The sequence below is a fragment of the Trichomycterus rosablanca genome, chromosome 2 (genome assembly GCF_030014385.1).
Source record: "Trichomycterus rosablanca isolate fTriRos1 chromosome 2, fTriRos1.hap1, whole genome shotgun sequence".
Classification (NCBI taxonomy): domain Eukaryota; kingdom Metazoa; phylum Chordata; class Actinopteri; order Siluriformes; family Trichomycteridae; genus Trichomycterus; species Trichomycterus rosablanca.
In genome coordinates, this window is record NC_085989.1 from 34793130 (window position 1) to 34816824 (window position 23695).

Sequence of the window (23695 nt, forward strand, 5' to 3'; positions counted from 1 at the left end):
CATTAGTGGGACAGTGGTAGCCTAGTGGGTAGAGCATTGGGCTATCAAGTGGAGGATTGTCGGTTCAAATTCAGCCTCTGCTATGCAGCCACAGTTGAGCCCTTGAGCTAGGCTCTTAACCCTGTCTGCTCAATGGGTGCCATACAATGGCTGACCCTGCACTCTGACCCCAGCTTATACACATATACAGTGTATCACAAAAGTGAGTACACCCCTCACATTTCTCCAAATATTTTATTATATCTTTTCATGGGACAACACTATAGAAATAAAACTTGGATATAACTTAGAGTAGTCAGTGTACAACTTGTATAGCAGTGTAGATTTACTGTCTTCTGAAAATAACTCAACACACAGCCATTAATGTCTAAATGGCTGGCAACATAAGTGAGTACACCCCACAGTGAACATGTCCAAATTGTGCCCAAAGTGTCAATATTTTGTGTGACCACCATTATTATCCAGCACTGCCTTAACCCTCCTGGGCATGGAATTCACCAGAGCTGCACAGGTTGCTACTGGAATCCTCTTCCACTCCTCCATGATGACATCACATAGCTGGTGGATGTTAGACACCTTGAACTCCTCCACCTTCCACTTGAGGATGCGCCACAGGTGCTCAATTGGGTTTAGTCCATCACCTTTACCTTCAGCTTCCTCAGCAAGGCAGTTGTCATCTTGGAGCTTGTGTTTGGGGTCGTTATCCTGTTGGAAAACTGCCATGAGGCCCAGTTTTCGAAGGGAGGGGATTATGCTCTGTTTCAGAATGTCACAGTACATGTTGGAATTCATGTTTCCCTCAATGAACCGCAGCTCCCCAGTGCCAGCAACACTCATGCAGCCCAAGACCATGATGCTACCACCACCATGCTTGACTGTAGGCAAGATACAGTTGTCTTGGTACTTCTCACCAGGGCGCCGCCACATATGCTGGACACCATCTGAGCCAAACAAGTTTATCTTGGTCTCGTCAGACCACAGGTCATTGCAGTAATCCATGTTCTTGGACTGCTTGTTTTAAGCAAACTGTTTGCTGGCTTTCTTGTGCGTCAGCTTCCTTCTGGGATGATGACCATGCAGACCGAGTTGATGCAGTGTGCGGCGTATGGTCTGAGCACTGACAGGCTGACCTCCCACGTCTTCAACCTCTGCAGCAATGCTGGCAGCACTCATGTGTCTTTTTTTTAAAGCCAACCTCTGGATATGACGCCGAACACGTGGACTCAACTTCTTTGGTCGACCCTGGCGAAGCCTGTTCCGAGTGGAACCTGTCCTGGAAAACCGCTGTATGACCTTGGCCACCATGCTGTAGCTCAGTTTCAGGGTGTTAGCAATCTTCTTATAGCCCAGGCCATCTTTGTGGAGAGCAACAATTCTATTTCTCACATCCTCAGAGAGTTCTTTGCCATGAGGTGCCATGTTGAATATCCAGTGGCCAGTATGAGAGAATTGTACCCAAAACACCAAATTTAACAGCCCTGCTCCCCATTTACACCTGGTACCTTGACACATGACACCAGGGAGGGACAACGACACATTTGGGCACAATTTGGACATGTTCACTGTGGGGTGTACTCACTTATGTTGCCAGCTATTTAGACATTAATGGCTGTGTGTTGAGTTATTTTCAGAAGACAGTAAATCTACACTGCTATACAAGCTGTATACTGACTACTCTAAGTTATATCCAAGTTTCATGTCTATAGTGTTGTCCCATGAAAAGATATAATGAAATATTTGCAGAAATGTGAGGGGTGTACTCACTTTTGTGATACACTGTATATGCATATATCACAAATAAAGGCATTCTTCTTCTAAAATTCTTTTTAAGTAAACAATAGTTCTGCAGTTGAAAACACCATGCTGATGAGTTGTCACAGCACCATAATTTTGGTAGTCAATAAAAACATAAACCTTTATGAAAGCATAGATTTGCAATATAAGCTCAAATAAAAAGGCATCATGTTTGTAAACCTCTATGTTTCATTTTTAATTCTAAACAAATTATGAAATAATAATTCATATCTGCTTTGTTTATTTTCTTCAGCAACTACGCTCAGAAGCTGAGAGTAACCAGCCAACATTTGACCAGCTTGATGCTGACCTTCAGAACGCTGCTACAGTTACAGAGTGCATGTCTCAGGTCCACAGCGAGCGTGATGCTGAGTTGGATCACTACAAGCAGCTGGTAACAGGCCTGAGGGAGCGCTGGCAGGCTGTATTTGCCCAGTTTGATTTTCGCCAGAAGGAACTGGAACTGTTGGGCAAACATATGCAAGATTATAGACAGACCTATGACTGGCTCATCCGCTGGATTGCAGATGCCAAGCAGAGACAAGAGAAGATACAGGCAATGCCCATCAATGATATCAAGGCCCTTAAAGAACAGCTGGCTCAGGAGAAGGTACTAGTACTGGGGGTGATGCTTAAGATGAAAAAAACATACATATTTCTTGCTTAATACTCAATTGATTTAAATGAAAAATAAGGTATAAATATACGTGTACTTAACTAGGCTGAGGCCAAAATAGCAGGTGATTGAGCATCACCTCTTTAGTGCATCTGTCTGGGTCTTGTGTTAGCATTTAAAATGTATATTAATTGTGTATTTTGTATTCTATACCACGATGAACAGAAACTCCTTGAAGAGATTGACACAAATAAAGCTAAGGTGGATGAGTGCGAAAAACACACTAAATCCTACATTGACACAGTAAAGGTAAGCAAGCTAAAGTTCTCAAGCTCTTTTACAGATTTTAGTGTCATGTATCACGATTTTAGCACCAATTTATTTCTTTTTGTTTCTTTTCAGGATTATGAACTTCAGTTAGTCACCTATAAAGCACTGGTGGAGCCCATTGCATCACCTCTGAAGAAAATTAAGATGGAGTCTGCATCTGACAGCATTATTCAAGAGGTGTGTACTACGTATATTGTATATTCACATTAGTGTTTTAACATTTAGTGTCTCTTTTTATTTGAAGTGGTGTGATTTATTTTTAGATATTCTTTGGCATTAATCCTTGCTTATAAAATAATTTTCTAGACTGTGCAGCATCCACAATACTGCACCATATTACATCTTAAATTAATATGCCTGAATATGCCTAGTTTAGAAATAATCCAATTTGATTACAAAGCACTATTTTTTTACTTTTTTATGGTTAAAAATTACTATTGACTGTCAATTTAAAAAGTATTTTTAATGTTTTAAAGGTATGATTCTAAATTATAAAAAATGTGTAGACACCTACATGGGAGCTGCATTTATGAATAAATATTTAAATTAGAACTAGAATTAACATTAGAGAAAAAGTTGCAGATGAAGTTTTTCAGAAGGCAAAAGTCCTCCTTGAACAGAGTTTGGCTGGGCAGTCATAAAAACAGCATCTGTACATCAGTTGTCAATGCAGTTGACTGTTACAGAGATTTATATTTTCAGTTTAATTTTGTGTCCTGCTTTTAAAACAGATTTTTCTTAGATAAACCTATGCTGTTATTACATTGTAATGTTGGACATCACAGTCTGTAACTGCATTTTAATGTTTAGTAAAGTTAGCTAGGTAAATGAATATAATAATATAATATTTAATAATATTAAATATGAAATATTTTGTAATTACAGCAGTTTTTATTTCTATTTGAATTAGTCAGTAAATTTATACCTGAATATTAAAAAAAATAAATACAAGTAAAGTTTTTAAGAGCTTTTTTCTACATCCATTCAAGCAGATTTGTTAAAAATGTTTTTAAAATGCTTAATTGTCACCTGTCAGGTTTTCAATTGATATTGATTGTTATTGTTTTTCCAGTATGTCATTCTAAGAACACACTACAGTGAGCTGCTGACACTGACAAGCCAGTATATTAGGTTCATCATGGATACACAAAAACGCTTTGAGGTTGAAGGGGTAAGTGTCAGAAACTAACATCATGTTAGATACTAAAATATTAACTCTACCAGTAATGTGAAAATTATTAGACATTTTCAGTTACAATTGTAGATAGTAACACAATTACACAATGGATTATAGTTTGAGTGTTTTGCATGCAAGTTGCTCACCTAGAACTTGAGTAAAGTTTAAGGCAAGTGCTTCAGCACATTCCATTTCCCTAGTGCTCTCCGTTTTTCATTATATTTGCACAACTGTGTAGGGATGAATGCTCTGTATCTCTGACACAAATCAAATATATAAAAGTGCTGCAGTCAGTTCTCAGCCTGAAGCAAACTCAGATTATTATCAGTCAAATACAGCATATACTCCTACTCAACAAACACTAATACAAAATAAATGGTGTATTTTCCTTTTTTATTAAACCCTTAAAAATCTAAATAACATTTTCCTGTTTTCTGTCCTTGCTTGAGCTCTTAATTTTTCAGTCTGAGAATGCTTTAGGCTGAATGTCATTTTTTCTATTTTCTTTTCTTAAGAAGCACAATTCTGGTTTCCCTCTTTTATTTTCTAACTATGCATTTCTGCTTGTTTGCCTCTCTATACGGCTTGCCAGTACTTTATCATGATAAATGTTTATCATGTTTGCGCACTAATGAGGTAAATTTCCCACCACAGTGCATTGTCAACCTACTTGCATACATTAACATCATGTTCTGGTCTAAAATACTAAATTAAAGGATGCTATATGGCAGTCATGCACTAAATGCATTTTGAGTTCGTATCTTTTAGTGTTATGCATTCTGCTCTGTCATTCATTTTATTTTTATCATTTGTTTGCTGTATCACTAGACTGCAATACACACATACATGAAGTTTAGATTTTGTCCAATTTTATGCGCTTCTTATTACCTGCCAGTGTCGGTTTGTGATACAAAGCTGTATCATGCTGTATCTAGTGAGAGCCACGCTGAGCACCATGTGTACTCCTTCCCCCTTGTGCAGGCACCCTTACCACTACCAGGATCATATATGGCAGCGGCAGCGAAAAGAGACTCTATATGACCTTCCCTTTCTCAAACCTGACCATTTGTGTTTGTGAGGATGGCCAGTCTCCCGGTGGCTCCCGAAAGCCCAAATGTTATATTTGTAATACATAAAACTCCAGCATATACATTTTTCCCATGTTTGTGGCAGTAATTTGTACTTAATACTTTGGTTTTATTTGGCTAACTGTCACCCTGTTCTAATTTTACCCACAAGTAGAAGCAATATACATATTACACTGCTGCTACTCAGATGTTTGGAGAAAATAGCCTTCAATTTGGAATTGATAAATACTTATGTTTAAGCTGTCTCAAGAAATAAGAACATTGGCATGACTTCATTCAGTATTCCAGTTGTTTTATTGTGCAGTAAAGTGATTGTGTCTCATTCTGTGTGCCATATATTTTATTGGCTAAACTAAATCATTTTTTGTGTATGCTTTCACAAATATAATATCTAAACCAAGATGCAATCCTTTACTTTTCCATTTATTACAGAAAGCTACCGAAAAACTTGTAGAAGAAGAGAGGCGTAAAATGGCTGAGATGCAAGCCGAGTTAGAAAAGCAGAAACAGTTAGCAGAAACTCACGCTAAGGCCATTGCCAAAGCAGAGCAAGAAGCGGCCGAACTGAAGCTAAAGATGCAAGAAGAGGTCAGCAAAAGACAAGGAGTTGCTCTTGATTCTGAAAAACAGAAACAAAACATCCAACAGGAGCTGCAGGAACTAAGAAAACTCTCTGATCATGAGATTAAAGTTAAAAGCCAACAAGTAGAAGAGGCCTTGCAAAGTAGAATCAAGATTGAGGAAGAAATCCGCATAATCCGACTTCAGCTAGAAACAACTGAGAAACAGAAATCTACATCAGAGGCAGAACTACAGCAACTCAGGGACAAAGCGGCCGAGGCTGACAAACTTAGAAAGGCTGCCCAAGAAGAGGCAGAAAAGCTAAGAAAACAAGTCAGCGAAGAGACTCAGAAAAAACGCAAGGCAGAGGAAGAGTTAAAACAGAAATCAGAGGCAGAAAAGGAGGCTGCAAAGCAGAAGCAAAAGGCTCTCGAGGATCTGCAGAAGTTCAAGCATCAAGCCGAAGAGGCTGAAAGGCGCGTGAAGCAGGCTGAAGTGGAAAAAGAAAGGCAAATCAAAGTCTCTGCAGAGGTGGCACAGCAAACAGCGGCCACGACGCTGCAGAGTAAACCCTCACCATTAGCTGAAAAAACAACAAAACTGGAAGAGTCGCTGAAACAGGAGCAAGGCACTGTTATTCAGCTGCAGGAGGAGGCAGATCGTCTGAAAAGACAACAAGCTGATGCAGATAGAGCAAGAGAAGAAGCTGAGAAAGAACTGGAGATGTGGAGACAGAAGGCCAACGAAGCTCTTCGTCTGAGACTCCAGGCTGAGGAGGAAGCCCTTAAGAAGAGCGCTGCTCAGGAGATGGCCGAAAAGCAGAAAGAGGAAGCTAAACAAGAGGCAAAGAAGAGGGCCAAAGCTGAAGAGGCTGCACTCAAACAAAAAGAGGTTGCAGAGAAGGAGCTTGAAAAGCAAAGAAAGCAAGCCGAAGAAACTGCTCAACAAAAGCTCGCAGCAGAGCAAGAGCTTATCCGTTTGAAATTAGATTTTGAACACGCAGACCAGCAAAGAGCTTTACTGGATGATGAACTTCAACGACTCAAAAATGAAATTAACTCAGCTGTACAGCAAAGGAAGCAACTGGAGGAGGAACTTTCCAAAGTAAGACAGGAGATGGAAGTACTTGTGCTACTAAAAACCAAGGCTGAAAAAGAATCCTTGTCAAGTACTGAAAAGAGCAAGCAATTTGTTGAATCTGAGGCAGCCAAAATGAGGGAACTTGCCGAAGAGGCTGCTAAACTGAGGTCAATTGCTGAGGAAGCCAAGAAACAAAGGCAACTCGCAGAGAATGAAGCAGCCAAACAGAGAACAGAGGCTGAAAAGATCCTGAAAGAAAAACTAGCTGCTATTAATGAAGCAACTCGTTTGAAAACTGAGGCTGAAATCGCTCTAAAAGAGAAGGAAGCTGAGAATGAACGTTTGAAGAGAAAGGCTGAGGAGGAAGCTTATCAAAGGAAGGCATTAGAAGACAAGGCAGCTCAGCACAAGCAAGATATTGAAGAAAAGATTAGCCAGTTAAAGACATCCTCCGACGCTGAATTAGACAGACAGAAGGGAATTGTTGATGAAATATTGAAACAGAAGAAAGTTGTAGAAGAGGAGATTTATATCTTAAAACTAAACTTTGAAAAGGCCTCAGTGGGAAAGCAAGACCTTGAACTTGAGCTTAAGAAACTTAAGGACCTTGCAGAAGAAACTGGAAAGAGTAAAGTAAAAATAGAAGAGGAGGCAGAGAAATTTAGAAAACTGGCACAAGAGGAAGAGAAAAAACGAAAGGAGGCGGAAGAAAAAGTAAAAAAGATCGCAGCTGCTGAAGAAGAGGCAGCAAGACAGTGCAAGGCTGCTCAGCAAGAAGCTGAGCATCTTAAAAAGAAAGCTGAAGAGGCCAAAACACAGAGAGAAAATGCTGACAAGGAAGCTGAGAAACAGAAGATTTTAGCTAAAGAGGCTGCACAAAAGTATTCTGCTGCTGAGCAGACAGCTCAAGAAGTCATTGTCCAACAGAAAGAGGATAACCTTGCTCAAGGTAAGCTAACAGAAGAATTTGAGAAGGCAAAGAAATTGGCAAGCAATGCGGAAAAAGCCAAAAAGAAAGCTGAAAAAGAAGCTGCTCTGCTTCAGCAAAAAGCGGATGAGGCTGAACGTCAAAAGCAAGCAGCTGAAGCAGAAGCAGCTAAACAGGCCAAAGCTCAGGAGGAAGCTGAAAAATTAAGAAAAGAAGCTGAAACAGAAGCTTCAAAACGTGCTAAAGCAGAAACAGATGCACTGAAACTGAAACAGAAGGCTGAGGAAGAAATGGCCAAGCACAAACAACTTGCTGAAACAACGCTGAATCAAAAGTCTCAGGTTGAGCAAGAGTTAGCAAAGGTCAAACTACAACTTGAAGAAACAGACAAACAGAAATCCCTCTTTGATGATGAACTGAAGCGCCTAAAGAATGAAGTCAGTGACGCTGTAAAGCAGAAAGCACAGGTGGAAGATGAGCTTACTAAAATAAAAAATCAGATGGAGCTATTAATCAAATTGAAGGTCAAGATTGAAGAGGAGAATCAGCGACTTATGAAAAAAGATGAAGAAAACACTAAGAAATTCCTTGAAGAGGAAGCTGAGAAATTGAAAAATCTAGCTGAAGAGGCTGCTCGGGTTAGTGTTGATGCACAAGAAGCTGCCAGACTGAGACAACTTGCAGAGGCTGAACTTGCTCAACAAAGAGAATTGGCTGAAAAGATGCTCAAGGAAAAAATGCTAGCTATTCAGGAAGCAACCAAGTTAAAGGCTGAGGCTGAAAATCTCCAGAAACAAAAAGACCAGGCTCAGGAAGAGGCTCAAAAACTTTTGGAGGCCAAAAAGGAGATGCAGCAGCGTTTAGAGAACGAGACTGTGGGTTTCCAGAAATCATTAGAAGCAGAACGCAAGAAGCAGCAGGAAGTAACTGCCGAGGCTGAGGCACTAAAGCTGAGGGTAACGGAGCTAAGCAATGCACAGAAAAAGGCAGAAGAAGAGGCTGTGAAATTTAAAAAGCAGGCAGAAGAAATCAGAGACCGTTTGCTCGAGACTGAGAAACAAAGTTCTGAAAGAGTTGTTGAAAAACTGGAAGTGGAGAGATTGCAGAGCAACAAAGAGGCAGATGATCTGCGTAAAGCAATTGCTATGCTTGAGGAGGAGAAGAACAAACTAAAAAAAGAGGCAAAGGACTTACAAAATAAAGCAAAAGAGGTATAGTCATCTAATAAAGTTTTTAAATTTTCCTTAAAAATAAATGTTTTAATTAACACCTTATTAGAAACCCTATTAAACCTTAATTAAAACCCTATAATGTTTTCCTTCTGTATGCTGATTGCTAGTGAGGCATTGTATAGCTGCGTATCGTCATAGCTGTGTCTATATAATTCATGTTTCTGGGTTTTTTTTACAGACAGCCAATGTGCAACAAGAACAAATACAACAAGAGAAGATGGCACTTGAGCAGACTTTCCTTACAGAGAAAGAGTCTTTGCTAAAAAGGGAGAAGACCATAGAAGAGGAGAAAATAAAGCTAGTGAAACAATTTGAGGAGGAAGTGAAGAAAGCCAAAGCCCTCAAAGATGAACAAGAGCGACAGAAAAAGCAAATGGAGGAAGAGAAAAAGAAACTCCAGGCTATCTTGGATGATGCAGTCAAAAGACAGAAAGAAGCTGAAGAAGAGATGCTCAATAGGAAGAAAGAAATGGGGGAGCTAGAAAAGCAAAAACAAGAACAAGAAAAAGTTATGGGTAAGGAAAACAAGAAACTAAGAGAAAAGCTTCAGCAACTCCAGGGAGCACAGAAACCCGCAATATCCCAAACAAAGGAAATCAGAACACAAACTGACAATGTTACTGAGGAAGAGTTAGTCACAGTAAAAGTCCAGGAAACAACAAGCAAAGTTTATAACGGTTCTGAAGAAGGGGATGGTGTAAAATCAAACAAGGAATCACCATTGGCATTTGATGGAATCCGGGAGAAGGTACCTGCAAGCCGACTTAATGAGATTGGTGTGCTTAACAAAAAAGAATTTGACAAACTCAAGAAAGGCAAAACTACTGCGAAAGAGCTTAGCAAGCTGGACAAAGTTAAGATGTGTCTGAAAGGCAAGGATTGCATTGGCGGTATAATTGCAGAACCCAACCAAAAAATGAGCATCTATCAAGCTTTGAAAGAAAACAAAATTTTACCTATCACAGGTACGACACTTCTTGAAGCTCAGGCTGCAACTGGATATATTATTGATCCCATCACAAACAGAAGGCTTTCTGTCAATGAAGCAGTAAAGGAGAGCATTATTGGCCCTGAACTTCACTCCTTATTGCTCTCTGCTGAAGGGGCTGCCACTGGTTTCAAAGACCCTTTCACTGGGCAAAAGATCTCATTATTTGAAGCCATGAAAAAGGGCCTGGTCTCAGAGGAGCAAGCAACTAAACTACTTGATGCTCAAAGTGCAACTGGAGGCATAATTGATCCAGTAAACAGTCACCGTGTGCCACTCCAAATGGCATGTAAACAAGGTCAGCTGGATGAGGAGCTAAGTAAAGTCTTGTCCAATCTTCCCGATGATAGAAAAGGATTTACTGATCCCAACACGCAAGAAAGCCTCAGTTATCATCAGCTGATAGAAAGATGTACACCAGATACTGAAACTGGCTTTCCACTTCTACCTGTTACAGAGAAAGCATCCATTATTGAAAGGACATACACAGATGAAGAAACAAAAGATACATTCAGTAAAACTAATGTGTCAGTGCCATTTGGAAGATTTTCAGGAAAGATTGTGACCATCTGGGAAGTTATCAATTCTGAGTACTTCAGTGAGGAGCAAAGAAAAGATCTTATTCGTCAGTACAAATCAGGCAAAATTACAGTCGAGAAAATAATAAAGATTGTAATTACTGTTGTGGAAGACAAAGAGAAAAACAAAGAACCAACTTTTGATGGTTTGAGATCATCTGTGCCAGCATCTGAGCTTCTAGATTCAAAGATCATCAATAAAGATTTATTTAATGAGTTACATAATGGCAAAACTTCTGTTAAAGAGGTGTCTGAGAGGGAACCTATTAAGAAAGCCTTAAAGGGAACAAATAGTATTGCTGGAGTGTACAATGAGTTAACTAAGGAGAAATTATCGATCTATGAAGCCATGAAGAAGAAAATGCTTGAAGCAGAACCTGCACTTAACCTCCTGGAAGCTCAAGCTGCAACTGGCTTCATAATTGATCCAGTGAAAAACCAAAAGCTCACAGTTGATGAGGCTGTAAAATCGGGTATTGTTGGTCCAGAGTTGCATGAAAAATTGTTATCAGCGGAAAGAGCAGTAAGTGGGTACAAGGATCCATATACTGGAAAGACTGCATCTTTATTTGAAGCAATGCAAAAAGACCTCATCAACAAAGCTTATGCCACCCGGCTACTGGAGGCCCAACTTGCAACTGGAGGAATCATTGACCCAGTGAAGAGCTATCGAATTCCTCAGGATATTGCCTATAAACGTGGATACTTCAGTGAGAAAATGTCAGAGGCCTTAAGCAGCACATCTGACATTAGCAAAGTATTTCTGGACCCAAACACAAAGGAGAATGTTTTTTATGCAGAGCTGCTGAAGACATGCATCAATGATAAAGAAACAGGACTACCGTTGTTGCCACTTTCAGAAAAAGCTATGAGTCAGACCACGTCCAATGAATCAGACACAGCTTTAAATGAGAAGACAAAAGAAGCCCTAGATAAGGCAACATTGGAGTTACACTGTGGACCCTTAAAAGGAAGAACGGTTACCATCTGGGAAATTATAAACTCTGAATATTTGACAGAAGAACAGAGGATTGAAATAATACGACGGTACACATCAGGCAAGATCACAATTGAAAAGATTATTAGCATTGTCATCACAATGGTTGATGAAAATGAGAATAAAAAGCAGCAACATACATTTAAAGGCCTCAGACAACCTGTGAATGCAACATCCCTGTTAGAATCTAAAATCATTGATAAATCCACTTATGATCAACTCCAGCAAGGCGACAAGAAGCCAAAAGAGATAAGTGAAACTGATTCAGTCAAGAGGTTCTTGCAAGGATTAGACGGTATTGCTGGAGTACTTGATGAAACATCAAAAGAAAAGCTCAGCATTTACCAGGCAATGAAGCAGAAATTACTAACGCACAGTACTGGCCTTTCATTGTTGGAGGCACAAGCAGCAAGTGGGTTTATTATTGATCCAGTTAGAAATCAGAGGTTTACAGTGGATGATGCTGTAAAAGCTGGTCTTGTTGGACCTGAGCTACATGAAAAACTTCTGTCTGCAGAGAAGTCAGTAACTGGATATAAAGATCCATACACCGGTCACAAGATTTCGCTGTTCCAGGCCATGCAAAAAGAACTTGTCCCTAGAGATCATGCCATTTCTCTTCTTGATGTTCAAGAGGCCACTGGTGGAATAGTCGATCCAGTAAATAGCCACCGTGTTCCTACAGACATAGCCATTCAGCGTGGTTACCTAAACAAGCAAGTAGTCAAGTCCTTCAAAGATCCCTCTGATGACATCAAATATTTTATCAATCCCAACAACCAAGAGGGTGTCACTTACAAACAGCTTATGAAAAAGTGTACAAAAGACCCTGATTTTGGCTTTCATCTCTTACCACTTTCTAAGGCTGAAACTCCAAAAGATATTGAGAAGTCATTTGTTTACACTGAAGAACAAGCACAATCAGACTTGGCTTGTACTCAAATAGATATACCACACAAAAGTTTTGCAGGAAAAGAAATGTCCTTATGGGATGTCATGTCATCAGACATGATATCTGATGAGGATAAACGAAGACTTATTGAACAATACCGGTCAGGAAAAATCACAAAGGAGAGAATGATTATCATTGTCATTGAAATTATTGAACACAGAGAAATCATTAAAACTGAGCAAAGTATGTTGTGTGATGTAATCAGACGCAGAGTTACAATTGAAGAGCTATACAGCTCTCGTATAATCGACCTTGAAACCTACAATCTACTAAAACAAGGCAAGAAAACCATTCGGGAGGTTATGGAAATGCCGACTGTTAAGCACTACCTCTTTGGTACAGGCAGCATTGCTGGTGTGCTTTCAGACAACTCTGCCAAAGTTAGCATTTACCAGGCCATGAGAAGAGGCCTCATCAAGCCTGATGTTGCACTTGACTTGTTGGAGGCACAAGCCTCTACTGGATTTATGACTGACCCAGTTAAAAATGAGCTGCTAACAGTTGATGAGGCAGTCCGCAAGGGTTTAGTTGGCCCTGAACTCCATGACAAACTCCTGTCTGCAGAAAGGGCAGTCACAGGGTACAAAGACCCATATAGTGGAAAAGTTATTTCTTTGTACCAGGCCATGAAAAAGGATCTGATTCCTGAGGAATATGCGTTGAAAATCTTAGAAGCCCAACTTTCAACTGGTGGCATTATGGACCATGAGTACAATTTTCACCTTCCAATTGATGTTGCAATGCAGCGTGGATATATCAACAAAGAAACTAGTGAGAGGCTGTCTACTGCTGTCAAAGGGTTTACCGATCCAACAACAGAGGAAAAGTCATCATATGCTCAACTTCTCAAAAGATGCAAAGTTGACAAAGACAGTGGAATGTATTTACTGTCTCTTGCAGACAAGAAACTCCTATTAAGGGGTTTGAGGAAGCAAATTACCTTGGATGAACTGCTATCCTCTGAGATCATTGATCAGAAGACCTACACAGAGCTCACAGAAGGCATAATCTCAGTGGAAGACATAAGCAAACAATTAAAGAAATACCTTGAGGGTACAAGTTGTATTGCAGGTGTGTATGTGGAAGCTAGTAAAGAACGACTCTCAATCTATCAAGCAATGAAGAAAAACATGATTAGACCAGGCACTGCATTTGAACTGCTGGAGGCCCAAGCAGCCACTGGATATGTCATTGATCCTATTAAAAATCTTAAATTGACAGTAAATGAAGCCGTTAAAATGGGAGTGGTTGGCCCAGAGTTTAAAGACAAGCTTCTGTCTGCTGAGCGAGCTGTGACTGGGTACAATGATCCATACTCTGGCAAGGTCATTTCCCTATTCCAAGCCATGAAAAAAAATCTGATCCTTAAAGATCATGGCATTCGTCTTTTGGAGGCTCAAATTGCCACAGGTGGAATTATTGATCCTGAGGAGAGTCACCGTCTTCCTGTGGAAATGGCATACAAACGTGGCCTCTTTGATCAGGAGATGAACAATATTCTTACAGATCCCTCTGATGATACTAAAGGTTTCTTTGATCCAAATACAGAAGAAAATCTGACCTACCTTCAGTTAATGGAGCGATGCATGACTGACCCTGAAACTGGACTTGCTCTTTTACTGCTAAAAGAGAAGAAACGAGAAAGAAAGACCTCATCAAAGTCATCAGTGCGCAAACGCAGGGTAGTGATTGTGGACCCTGAAACAGGAAAAGAAATGTCTGTCTACGAGGCCTACCGCAAAGGTCTTATTGATCAGCAGACATATATGGAGCTATCAGAACAGGAATGTGAATGGGAAGAAATTACCACTTCATCCTCAGATGGGGTCAAGTCTATGATCATTGATAGAAGGTCTGGGCGTCAGTATGACATCGATGATGCTCTCACCAAGGGTCTTATAGACCAGTCGGCATTGGACCAGTATCGTTCAGGTACCCTGTCTATCACTGAATTTGCTGATATGTTGTCTGGCAATATGAGCGGTTCTAGATCACGTTCGTCTTCTTTTGGCTCATCCTCATCATACCCCATGAGCCCAGTTCCCTCTATAAGAGCCCCAGCAACAACTTGGAATGACCCAACAGAGGAAACTGGTCCAGTGGCTGGGATATTAGACACAGATACTCTGGAAAAGGTATCAGTTACAGAGGCCATGCACCGGAACCTGGTTGACAACATTACTGGTCAAAGACTCCTCGAAGCACAGGCATGCACTGGTGGTATAATTGACCCAACTACCGGTGAAAAGTTCACTGTTGCCGATGCAATGAACAAAGGCCTGGTTGACAAAATAATGGTTGATCGCATCAACTTGGCTCAGAAGGCCTTCCAGGGGTTTGAAGATTCAAGAACTAAAGCCAAAATGTCAGCTGCCCAAGCTTTAAAGAAGGGTTGGCTGTATTATGAAGCTGGCCAGCGTTTCCTTGAAGTCCAATATCTGACTGGTGGATTAATTGAACCAGACGTTCAAGGCAGAGTGTCTTTAGACGAGGCTGTACAGAAGGGTACCCTAGATGCACGTACTGCCCAAAAACTGAGAGATATTAGTGGATACTCCAAATACCTCACCTGTCCCAAAACAAAGCTAAAGATCTCTTATAAAGATGCCATGGACAGAAGCATGATTGAGGAGGGCACTGGGTTACGCTTACTGGAGGCATCATCCCAGTCTACTAAAGGTCTTTATAGCCCATACAATGTCAGTGGCTCCGGATCAACTTCAGGGTCCAGGTCTGGCTCCAGAACTGGTTCAAGGTCTGGGTCGAGACGAGGGAGCTTTGATGCTACAGGCTCTAGCTTCTCCATGAGTTTTTCCTCGCCTTCTTATGGCTCCCCAAGCTATGGACGACGGTACAGTTCCGGCGTGAATAATGAGCTGAATATAGACAAACTAGCGCAAGCTCTGACAGCATTAACACTGAACAGGAACTGTTTCTCTGAGGATAAGAACATGTTGGCACCATTACAGCTCCAGTGCTCTTTAATTGCTTAATTTGTCTTTAAAACTATTATTCTGCTCTGCATGTGGCTATTATGGGGCTGTGGGTCTATTGCTAATTAGTGTGTTTTAGTGTATTTTTAATGGGCAAAATATATTTTCTGTATTATTTTATAATTATTGGGAATATCGAATGTACTTTTTCATGTTAGAGCTTCAAACAATGGTTAGATGGAATTTCTTTTTAATAATCCATATTACAATGGTCAGTGTTATAATTACGCTGTTTCTGTATTTTTCTTTAATGAGGCTGATGCCAAATATTTACTTTTTTATTTAAAATTGGTTGAAGAGAACAAAATCTGGAAAAGAACAGCATGTGTGAGATGTGTAGGATATTTTGATTCTGTCTGTGTAAAGATCTTTTTCGGATATTGGGCATTTTAACAGAAGCATGTTCAAAGAACTGGTAACCATCTGCAGAGCAGAATAAGGCATTTTAAAGAAACACAAGGCTTCAAAAACACTTTGGTAAAACTGTCACAGCTCCTTTTCACATGGAATGGAACAGCAGCCATGCCCTTCTATTGCTGCATATTTTAAATACATACAGATGGATTCATTGGTCCAGCTAACAATCTCACTACAACTACAAAAGAACTGACTCAAAAAGACTAAACAATGCAGTCATATCCAAGAGAAATCCTATCCTACCCATACCCAGTCTACGTCAGCTCCTGTCTCAATCTGTCCCATTCAAAGAACAATTCAACTTCACCAAGTCTTCTTCACCAAACGTCACCAGATGTCTGCATTCACTATATTGTAAGTATACAGATATGTTCATTTGTCATATTCTTTTATAAGAATTAATTCAAGCTTAAGTGTCTTAACAAGATTTCTGATCTTTCACCAGCTTTTTCTTCCTGATACAAGGTGCATCTGCTTTAAATTTCTAAATTAAAACTCTGCCACTACTTCAGAACTTCAGAGATTAAGGTAATAATTAGGTTTGGGTCAGAATATTGTCTGTTATACTGTTTTGGTTTACGTCAATCTCATATTAATGCATGCTATTAAGTCATTTGCTATGTCACTTGGTTGACCGTGTACATGTTATCATGAGATATTATTATAAGTGTGTTATGCTAATACTAAAGTGACTGAAAAATATTGTTAAAAGTTTTTAAAAGTTATTCCAGACATTGGTATCTGCAATACTCTGGTTAGAATATTGTTCTTTTATAACATTTAAACTGGTATAATATAGTTCAGTTTACATAGACTTCTTTTAATGTGACAATCTAAAAATGTTTGGATTTCCCTTAGACTACATGATTAAAACACCTAAAACTCTCATTAGTTTGTTTTATACCTTCTATACCTTACTGTGGGTTTATAAGGGTTTTTTTTTCTTCAAAAATACATACATCAACTTAGACTATTAATTTGTCCAAAAAGTTATTACTCTTTGTTGCATTTTTTTTCTATGTTAGTAATAATGATATACTTTGTGACTTTCATGGGTCCATATAAATAGGGCTAGCTTAACTGGCCCTATTTAAAAAGTACATAAAATGGAGTCTGGTGATTTTCATGCTGAGAGAAAATGTCAGCTGCGGTCAAAAATAAAGGACACATATATTCAGTCAAGCAAGCTTTACATTGACATGGGCTTACAAGCTGCTTTTGGGCGGCACGGTGGCTCAGTGGGTAGTTCTATCGCCTCACAGCAAGAAGGTCTTGGGTTCGGTCCCCAGGTGGGGTGGTCCGGGTCCTTTCTGTGTGGTTTGCATGTTCTCCCCGTGTCTGCGTGGGTTTCCTCTGGGAGCTCCAGTTTCCTCCCACAGTCCAAAGACATGCAAGTGAGATGAATTGGAGATACTAAATTGTCCATGACTGTGTTTGATATAACCTTGTGAACTGATGAATCTTGTGTAATGAGTGACTACCGTTTCTGTCATGAATGTAACCAAAGTGTGTAAAACTTGATGTTAAAATCTTAATGAATAAATAAATACAAAAAAAAACTTAAGTCAACGGTGAGTCTTTAAGCCAATGGCAATGTAAAGCTGTCTTATCTGTGTACAATAATACCAGTCTGACCCAAATAGTTTTGGTAAATGCACTCATAAATATAGTATTTTAAAATAGTGCAATACATGCCATGTATTTAAATAAATTGCTAAATCTATTATTATTAAATTACCATGCAATTCAATAATAATTTTTATTTGATTTGGTTTAATGGACTGTTTCTGTTTGTCTTTCTAGTATTTGTGCATGTGCATTCACTGCCCACTGTTGAAATCCTAAGGAACAGATTTCTCCAATGAAAAAAAAGCTACAAATAGACTGTTTGACTGACCAACATACATGTTCTGCTACCTTTGTTAATATGTTTTGCAGTCATAGTTCATTGTTAGTTTTGCTTTATGTTGTTAAGTTGGTTTTAAAAAAAGGATTTAAATCTTCAGACTCATTTGTGGGATCTGTGGTTAAACACTATAGTTGTTCAGGTTGCCTGAATGGGCCAAATTATCTTGTTATTGACATTTGCTAAGTTATAAAATATTTGCTGCAAATAAGTCAGTTAGATGTTACTGAACAGTCTGAGATCTATGACAAAATTAAATTTTATTTAAAGTTCTGTATAGTAATATATGGCACAGATAAGGCAGCAGATTATGCATTATTCACCACATGTTGTGAATGTTAATTGTCATGTTAAATAGCCATTACAGTACTTGTTATATTATATGTATATTTTTGCTTTTATGTTTATTCTGCCCACCGTAACATTTCCAATTAACAATGGCATTTTCTGTATTCATATCATGTCAATATCAGCAATATTGTCCTTTTATTATTATCCATTGTTGTTTTTGCTTTGCATGTTTGTGCTAATGTGGTTTAAACAATGCAGTATGAACAACTATGTTCAACATTGTTTTAAGGATATAGTTGAACCAATAATGCCTTGATTTTGGGCATGGTAAAGAAGACTGTATAAAAGAATGGTATTGTATTCATATGTAAATAAAGTATCGAAATTCAACTATTAAAAACTGCTTTAAACATGAATTATGTTGCTTTTATTGTGGACTTTAAACATATATACATGCATAAATAGCCAGTTTATGAAATAGTTGCTAAATGTCCCAAAACTACAACTTAGAAATATTCACAGAATTAACTGCACCTCTGTGAGACAGTCAATATTTACATATGGCTATTCTTTATTATAAGAAATATGTCAGATCTAAAAATAAAATACATTATTTTTCTTTAAATCCATTTTTGAAAAAAGCAATATGACACTAGACTGGTGATGTCTTTGTGTCTGTATTAAGCGGAGAACGAAATAAATTATAATTTACAAAATGCCTTACTTTAAAAGATCATGCACCTCCCAAATTATGCCACATTATTGGACACTTCAGTATTCAGTGTCTGCAGTATACAGCGGGTGGATATAATGGTCTATGTGTCAGTTGGTTAAAATGCTGTTGCATGATTATGTAACAACAAATGAATGGGAGGTTTATTTACAGGAACACCCTATAGTGCAAACACATTTTCCTGATGATGCTCATAGTTTTCTGGACGTTAACACCCAGGGCCGGAGTGGGGACCCTTTTTCAGCCCGGGAGTTTCATTCCCAAACCCGGCCCACTTTTTCCATGGAGGAAGAATTTGAATAAATAAAACAGCAGCTAGCTCTTACAATGCCTTTTTATTGGGTATAAGTTCAGGTATATGTTGGTAAGTTAACAGAAAACACTTCACTTAAACATGTTTAATTTAAATCAGATAAAGATTTAAAAGGTAAAAAATGTTATAAAGATGAAAACGTATTTACATTTGTACAGGAGCAATAAGTTGAAATAAAAATAATTTGAAATTAAAATTGCATGTCTTCCCCACAGAGAGGTGCTCTATTAAGAGGTTTACACTAAACTCTTAAGTAGCTTCACTACACACATATTTAGTAGGCTACCTACAGCATCAAAAGCCTCCTAAGCAGTGCACTGGTTTCTGCAACTTTATTAATAACGGTGTGATTGTCTATAGACATGAGAATTTCCTTCTCTGTGTACATTAACATGAAGGCCTCCAAGAGTTCCTGTTTACCTATTTCGTTTGGGCTGATTTTAATGCATTTTCAGCATTCTGAATATCTGGGTACTGGGTATCATTTAGAATCTATCCATCACATCTGTTCTGTGTGCAACTTGTTAGTTTTTTTAGTTCATTTTTATCCTCTCTACCTGTCTCTGTAGTCCTGGCCTCTCCATGCCTACTCGGTTCACCAGCAGGATCAGACTGGCTTATCTGCTGCTCTGAGGCTAAAATAAAACATTTCATTAAGGCTTAGCTTATTTTGCTGAATAACATAACATGCTTGAAGTGTTTTTTTTTATTATTTTTTTTTTTTTAGCCTATATTATGATGGTGTAAAATTGATAGTGATTTAGGCTATTTGTCTCCATTTGTTAAAATAAATTAGGCTATCATGCTGACATCTTTCTGAATGTCTGAACAATTTAACATATATCATGTATATTCTCTACGTTATATTTTACATTACATAACTCTGTTAGACTACCTGTCCCTTCAGTAGTCATGGATCATTCCATTAATGAGTTAGGCTATTTAATATATTACACTTCAAATTATGTTTATTATTATTATTACACAGCACTGTGGTATATTGAAAATACGAGGGGTCTCAGCCAACTTGGACCCGGATGTGACGTTTCATAAGGTCGACACGTCACGACTTAACAAGCGGATATACCACAGTGCTGTGTCCGAGTCGGAAAAAAACTACCCAACTGTCTTTCTACCGCTTTTCTTGCAATTAGATATCATGAAGTAATATTTTTGTTCATAATTTAATGTAAACTGTCAAATTGTATATTCATTACACGTGTTTCAAGCTGTTTTTAATTTACATGTAATATGTAACTAGTGTACTGCACATCTTGTCTATATATATATATATATATATATATATATATATATATATATATATATATATATATATATATATATATATATAAAAGACCTTTTCTCGTCCAGATCGCTATTGAGAAGGACTAGAAGTTTATGACTCGTGTTTGTAAACCCAATTTCCAATGACAGCGACACAGAGTTCCATAAGTTTTCCACAAACATTATTTATTTTAACTTTCTTCTTAAATTGGCTTATCCATTAATCCAAGTTTCTTATAAAAACAAAATAAAAACTCAATATGTTCGCAATTGGCGTATAACAAACAAAACTACGGTAAAAAATCTATTGCTCCGCGTCCTCTTTCATTCCGTATATTTTATATATATTTTCCGTATATAGAGCCAATACAATTCTGCCCTCTTAAGGGCTAACCAAATAGGACTAATGAATAACAGCATACATTGATTACCAGGAAAAATTATCAATAGTTAAAATACCAAGTCTCCACTTCAAATAAGTATTATTTAACCAAACAGGAAATATTTATGACAATAAACATAGAAAATTACAATTAGTGCAATATAGCTTTTACAATATATATAAAAAGGTTCAGAGGTTCAGCCTTATCTTATCTTATCATATCATAGTTGTTTGCGTTTGGACCCGGAAATGGTCCGAACGTCACGTGTGACGTCAGACTTAACAAGCCCATTCTGTTCTAAGTTTACTTTTACCGGCGCTCAAGAAAAGACGACTCGTGGGCCAAACCAACTGAAACATTTGGGAGGGGGGGATTCCCTTAGATGGTAGAACCCATCTGATCTACTGCGATGTACAGGGGTTGGACAAAATAACTGAAACACCTGGTTTTAGACCACAATAATTTATTAGTATGGTGTAGGGCCTCCTTTTGCGGCCAATACAGCGTCAATTCGTCTTGGAAATGACATATACAAGTCCTGCACAGTGGTCAGAGGGATTTTAAGCCATTCTTCTTGCAGGATAGTGGCCAGGTCACTACGTGATGCTGGTGGAGGAAAACGTTTCCTGAGTCGCTTCTCCAAAACACCCCAAAGTGGCTCAATAATATTTAGATCTGGTGACTGTGCAGGCCATGGGAGATGTTCAACTTCACTTTCATGTTCATCAAACCAATCTTTCACCAGTCTTGCTGTGTGTATTGGTGCATTGTCATCCTGATACACGGCACCGCCATTGGATGCACATGGTCCTCCAGAATGGTTCGGTAGTCCTTGGCAGTGACGCGCCCATCTAGCACAAGTATTGGGCCAAGGGAATGCCATGATATGGCAGCCCAAACCATCACTGATCCACCCCCATGCTTCACTCTGGGCATGCAACAGTCTGGGTGGTACGCTTCTTTGGGGCTTCTCCACACCGTAACTCTCCCGGATGTGGGGAAAACAGTAAAGGTGGACTCATCAGAGAACAATACATGTTTCACATTGTCCACAGCCCAAGATTTGCGCTCCTTGCACCATTGAAACCGACGTTTGGCATTGGCACGAGTGACCTAAGGTTTGGCTATAGCAGCCCGGCCGTGTATATTGACCCTGTGGAGCTCCCGACGGACAGTTCTGGTGGAAACAGGAGAGTTGAGGTGCACATTTAATTCTGCCGTGATTTGGGCAGCCGTGGTTTTATGTTTTTTGGATACAATCCGGGTTAGCACCCGAACATCCCTTTCAGACAGCTTCCTCTTGCGTCCACAGTTAATCCTGTTGGATGTGGTTTGTCCTTCTTGGTGGTATGCTGACATTACCCTGGATACCGTGGCTCTTGATACATCACAAAGACTTGCTGTCTTGGTCACAGATGCGCCAGCAAGACGTGCACCAACAATTTGTCCTCTTTTGAACTCTGGTATGTCACCCATAATGTTGTGTGCATTGCAATATTTTGAGCAAAAATTTGCTCTTACCCTGCTAATTGAACCTTCACACTCTGCTCTTACTGGTGCAATGTGCAATTAATGAAGATTGGCCACCAGACTGGTCCAATTTAGCCATGAAACCTCCCACACTAAAATGACAGGTGTTTCAGTTATTTTGTCCAACCCCTGTAGGTAGGGGCTGCGCTGTCAGATGAATGAATGTAAGAAGAAGATTAGATAAGTGACAGATAAATGTCAAAATTATTTTTTCCATCCAACCAGCCCAAACTCGAGACTGACATGAGCCGGCCCATCGGGAATCCTCCCGAATCTCCCGATTAGCCACTCCGGGCTTGTTAACACCCTCCATCGGTTTTTCATGGATTCTAGTCCGAGAAGTACATTATAAAGCTTTTGCAGCCTTCAACGATTATGTTCTTAAAATACAGTATGATTAAACATTCCCCTGCAAACCATTCAGGCCTAATATGACAACATTCAGAGAAGGATTTAAGCTATTACTGGGATGTTATCCTCTCACTGTACATTAGGATAATTTGCTTTAATAACATTTAAATATGTCACTAAATGAAAAAAAGAAAAAAGTGAGTGAGAAAAAGTGAAATATTTTATTTGCCATAAATTAGGCATAAAGGCAACTTTGTGGAGAGGCAAGTGGAGCATTAACAACACTAGCTTGACCCTAGCCTGTAGTAACCCTGTGTGTAATTCTTCCTCCACAGCTCTTTATTTCAGGCAGATGTTATTTGCACCTGGGTGCTATCTGTACCAGGGTAAAAATAATATTTGCACCTTGGTGAAAATGACAACATATATGAAATTGCATTTCATTTACATGTCGGCAGTTTCCATGCACAAGCTATCTCCCTCTATCCTTGTGTATGTGTGAATGTTCTTGGTTTATTTTGGTTTTCTTAACTCCTTAAAAAACATTTGTTGGATACTATAAATTGCCTCTGGATAGTAAGTCAGTTCTGTTTATTGTGTCTTTTCCATTTTACATTTAAATCTATGCATTTAGTAGAGACTTTCATTCAAATCAGCTTACAATTATGATCAAAAACAGTCCAAACAATTGAGGGCTAAGGCCTGTTGCAGGAGCCCAAAGGTGCTTACCTGGCCTTGTATCCAGTGTTTCTTGGATTGTTGGCAGACCAATGTCATATTAAAGCATATAAAATATTAAAGCATTAACTAGCCTCTTAGCAGACTTGGCTAACCATTTTTAGAGATTTGTTGACTTTATGAGTTTATATGTTTAGAAGTGCTAGTCATGCCCTATTACTTACCTTAAACTAAATGGATTCTAGGTCATTTCAGCTTTCAAAAGCAGTATAAGTAGTTTCAGGATACTGATACCAGTTAGCAGAAATGTTGCACCAAACCTGAACTGTTGGAGAGGTTGTTTAACTATATTATATAAATAAAACCACTATTTATAAGCTAAGTATTGTAATGAGCCAATGGGAAATCAAAATAATGGCTAGCACAGATGAATACTGCACCTGCATGAATACACACCTTTGCTTAAAAACAGCACAGACAAGCACTAGCCAAGTG

At 38.8% G+C, this 23695-nt stretch overlaps 1 protein-coding gene across 11 annotated transcripts in view; it reads left to right on the top strand.

The window, feature by feature from the left end:
* pleca (plectin a) overlaps window positions 1-18344 on the top strand; it is a 171911-nt gene extending 153567 nt beyond the window's left edge. For all 11 annotated transcript variants that reach the window (XM_063014810.1, XM_063014835.1, XM_063014755.1 and 8 more), the window contains 8 exons: window positions 2048-2404; window positions 2636-2719; window positions 2813-2917; window positions 3813-3911; window positions 5438-8785; window positions 8985-16085; window positions 16177-16259; window positions 17535-18344. In XM_063014810.1, the coding sequence (XP_062870880.1) occupies window positions 2048-2404; window positions 2636-2719; window positions 2813-2917; window positions 3813-3911; window positions 5438-8785; window positions 8985-15314 (10323 nt within the window). In that variant the 3' untranslated portion in view covers window positions 15315-16085; window positions 16177-16259; window positions 17535-18344. The remainder of the gene's footprint in view (window positions 1-2047; window positions 2405-2635; window positions 2720-2812; window positions 2918-3812; window positions 3912-5437; window positions 8786-8984; window positions 16086-16176; window positions 16260-17534) is intronic.
* The last annotated feature ends 5351 nt before the right edge of the window (window positions 18345-23695 follow it).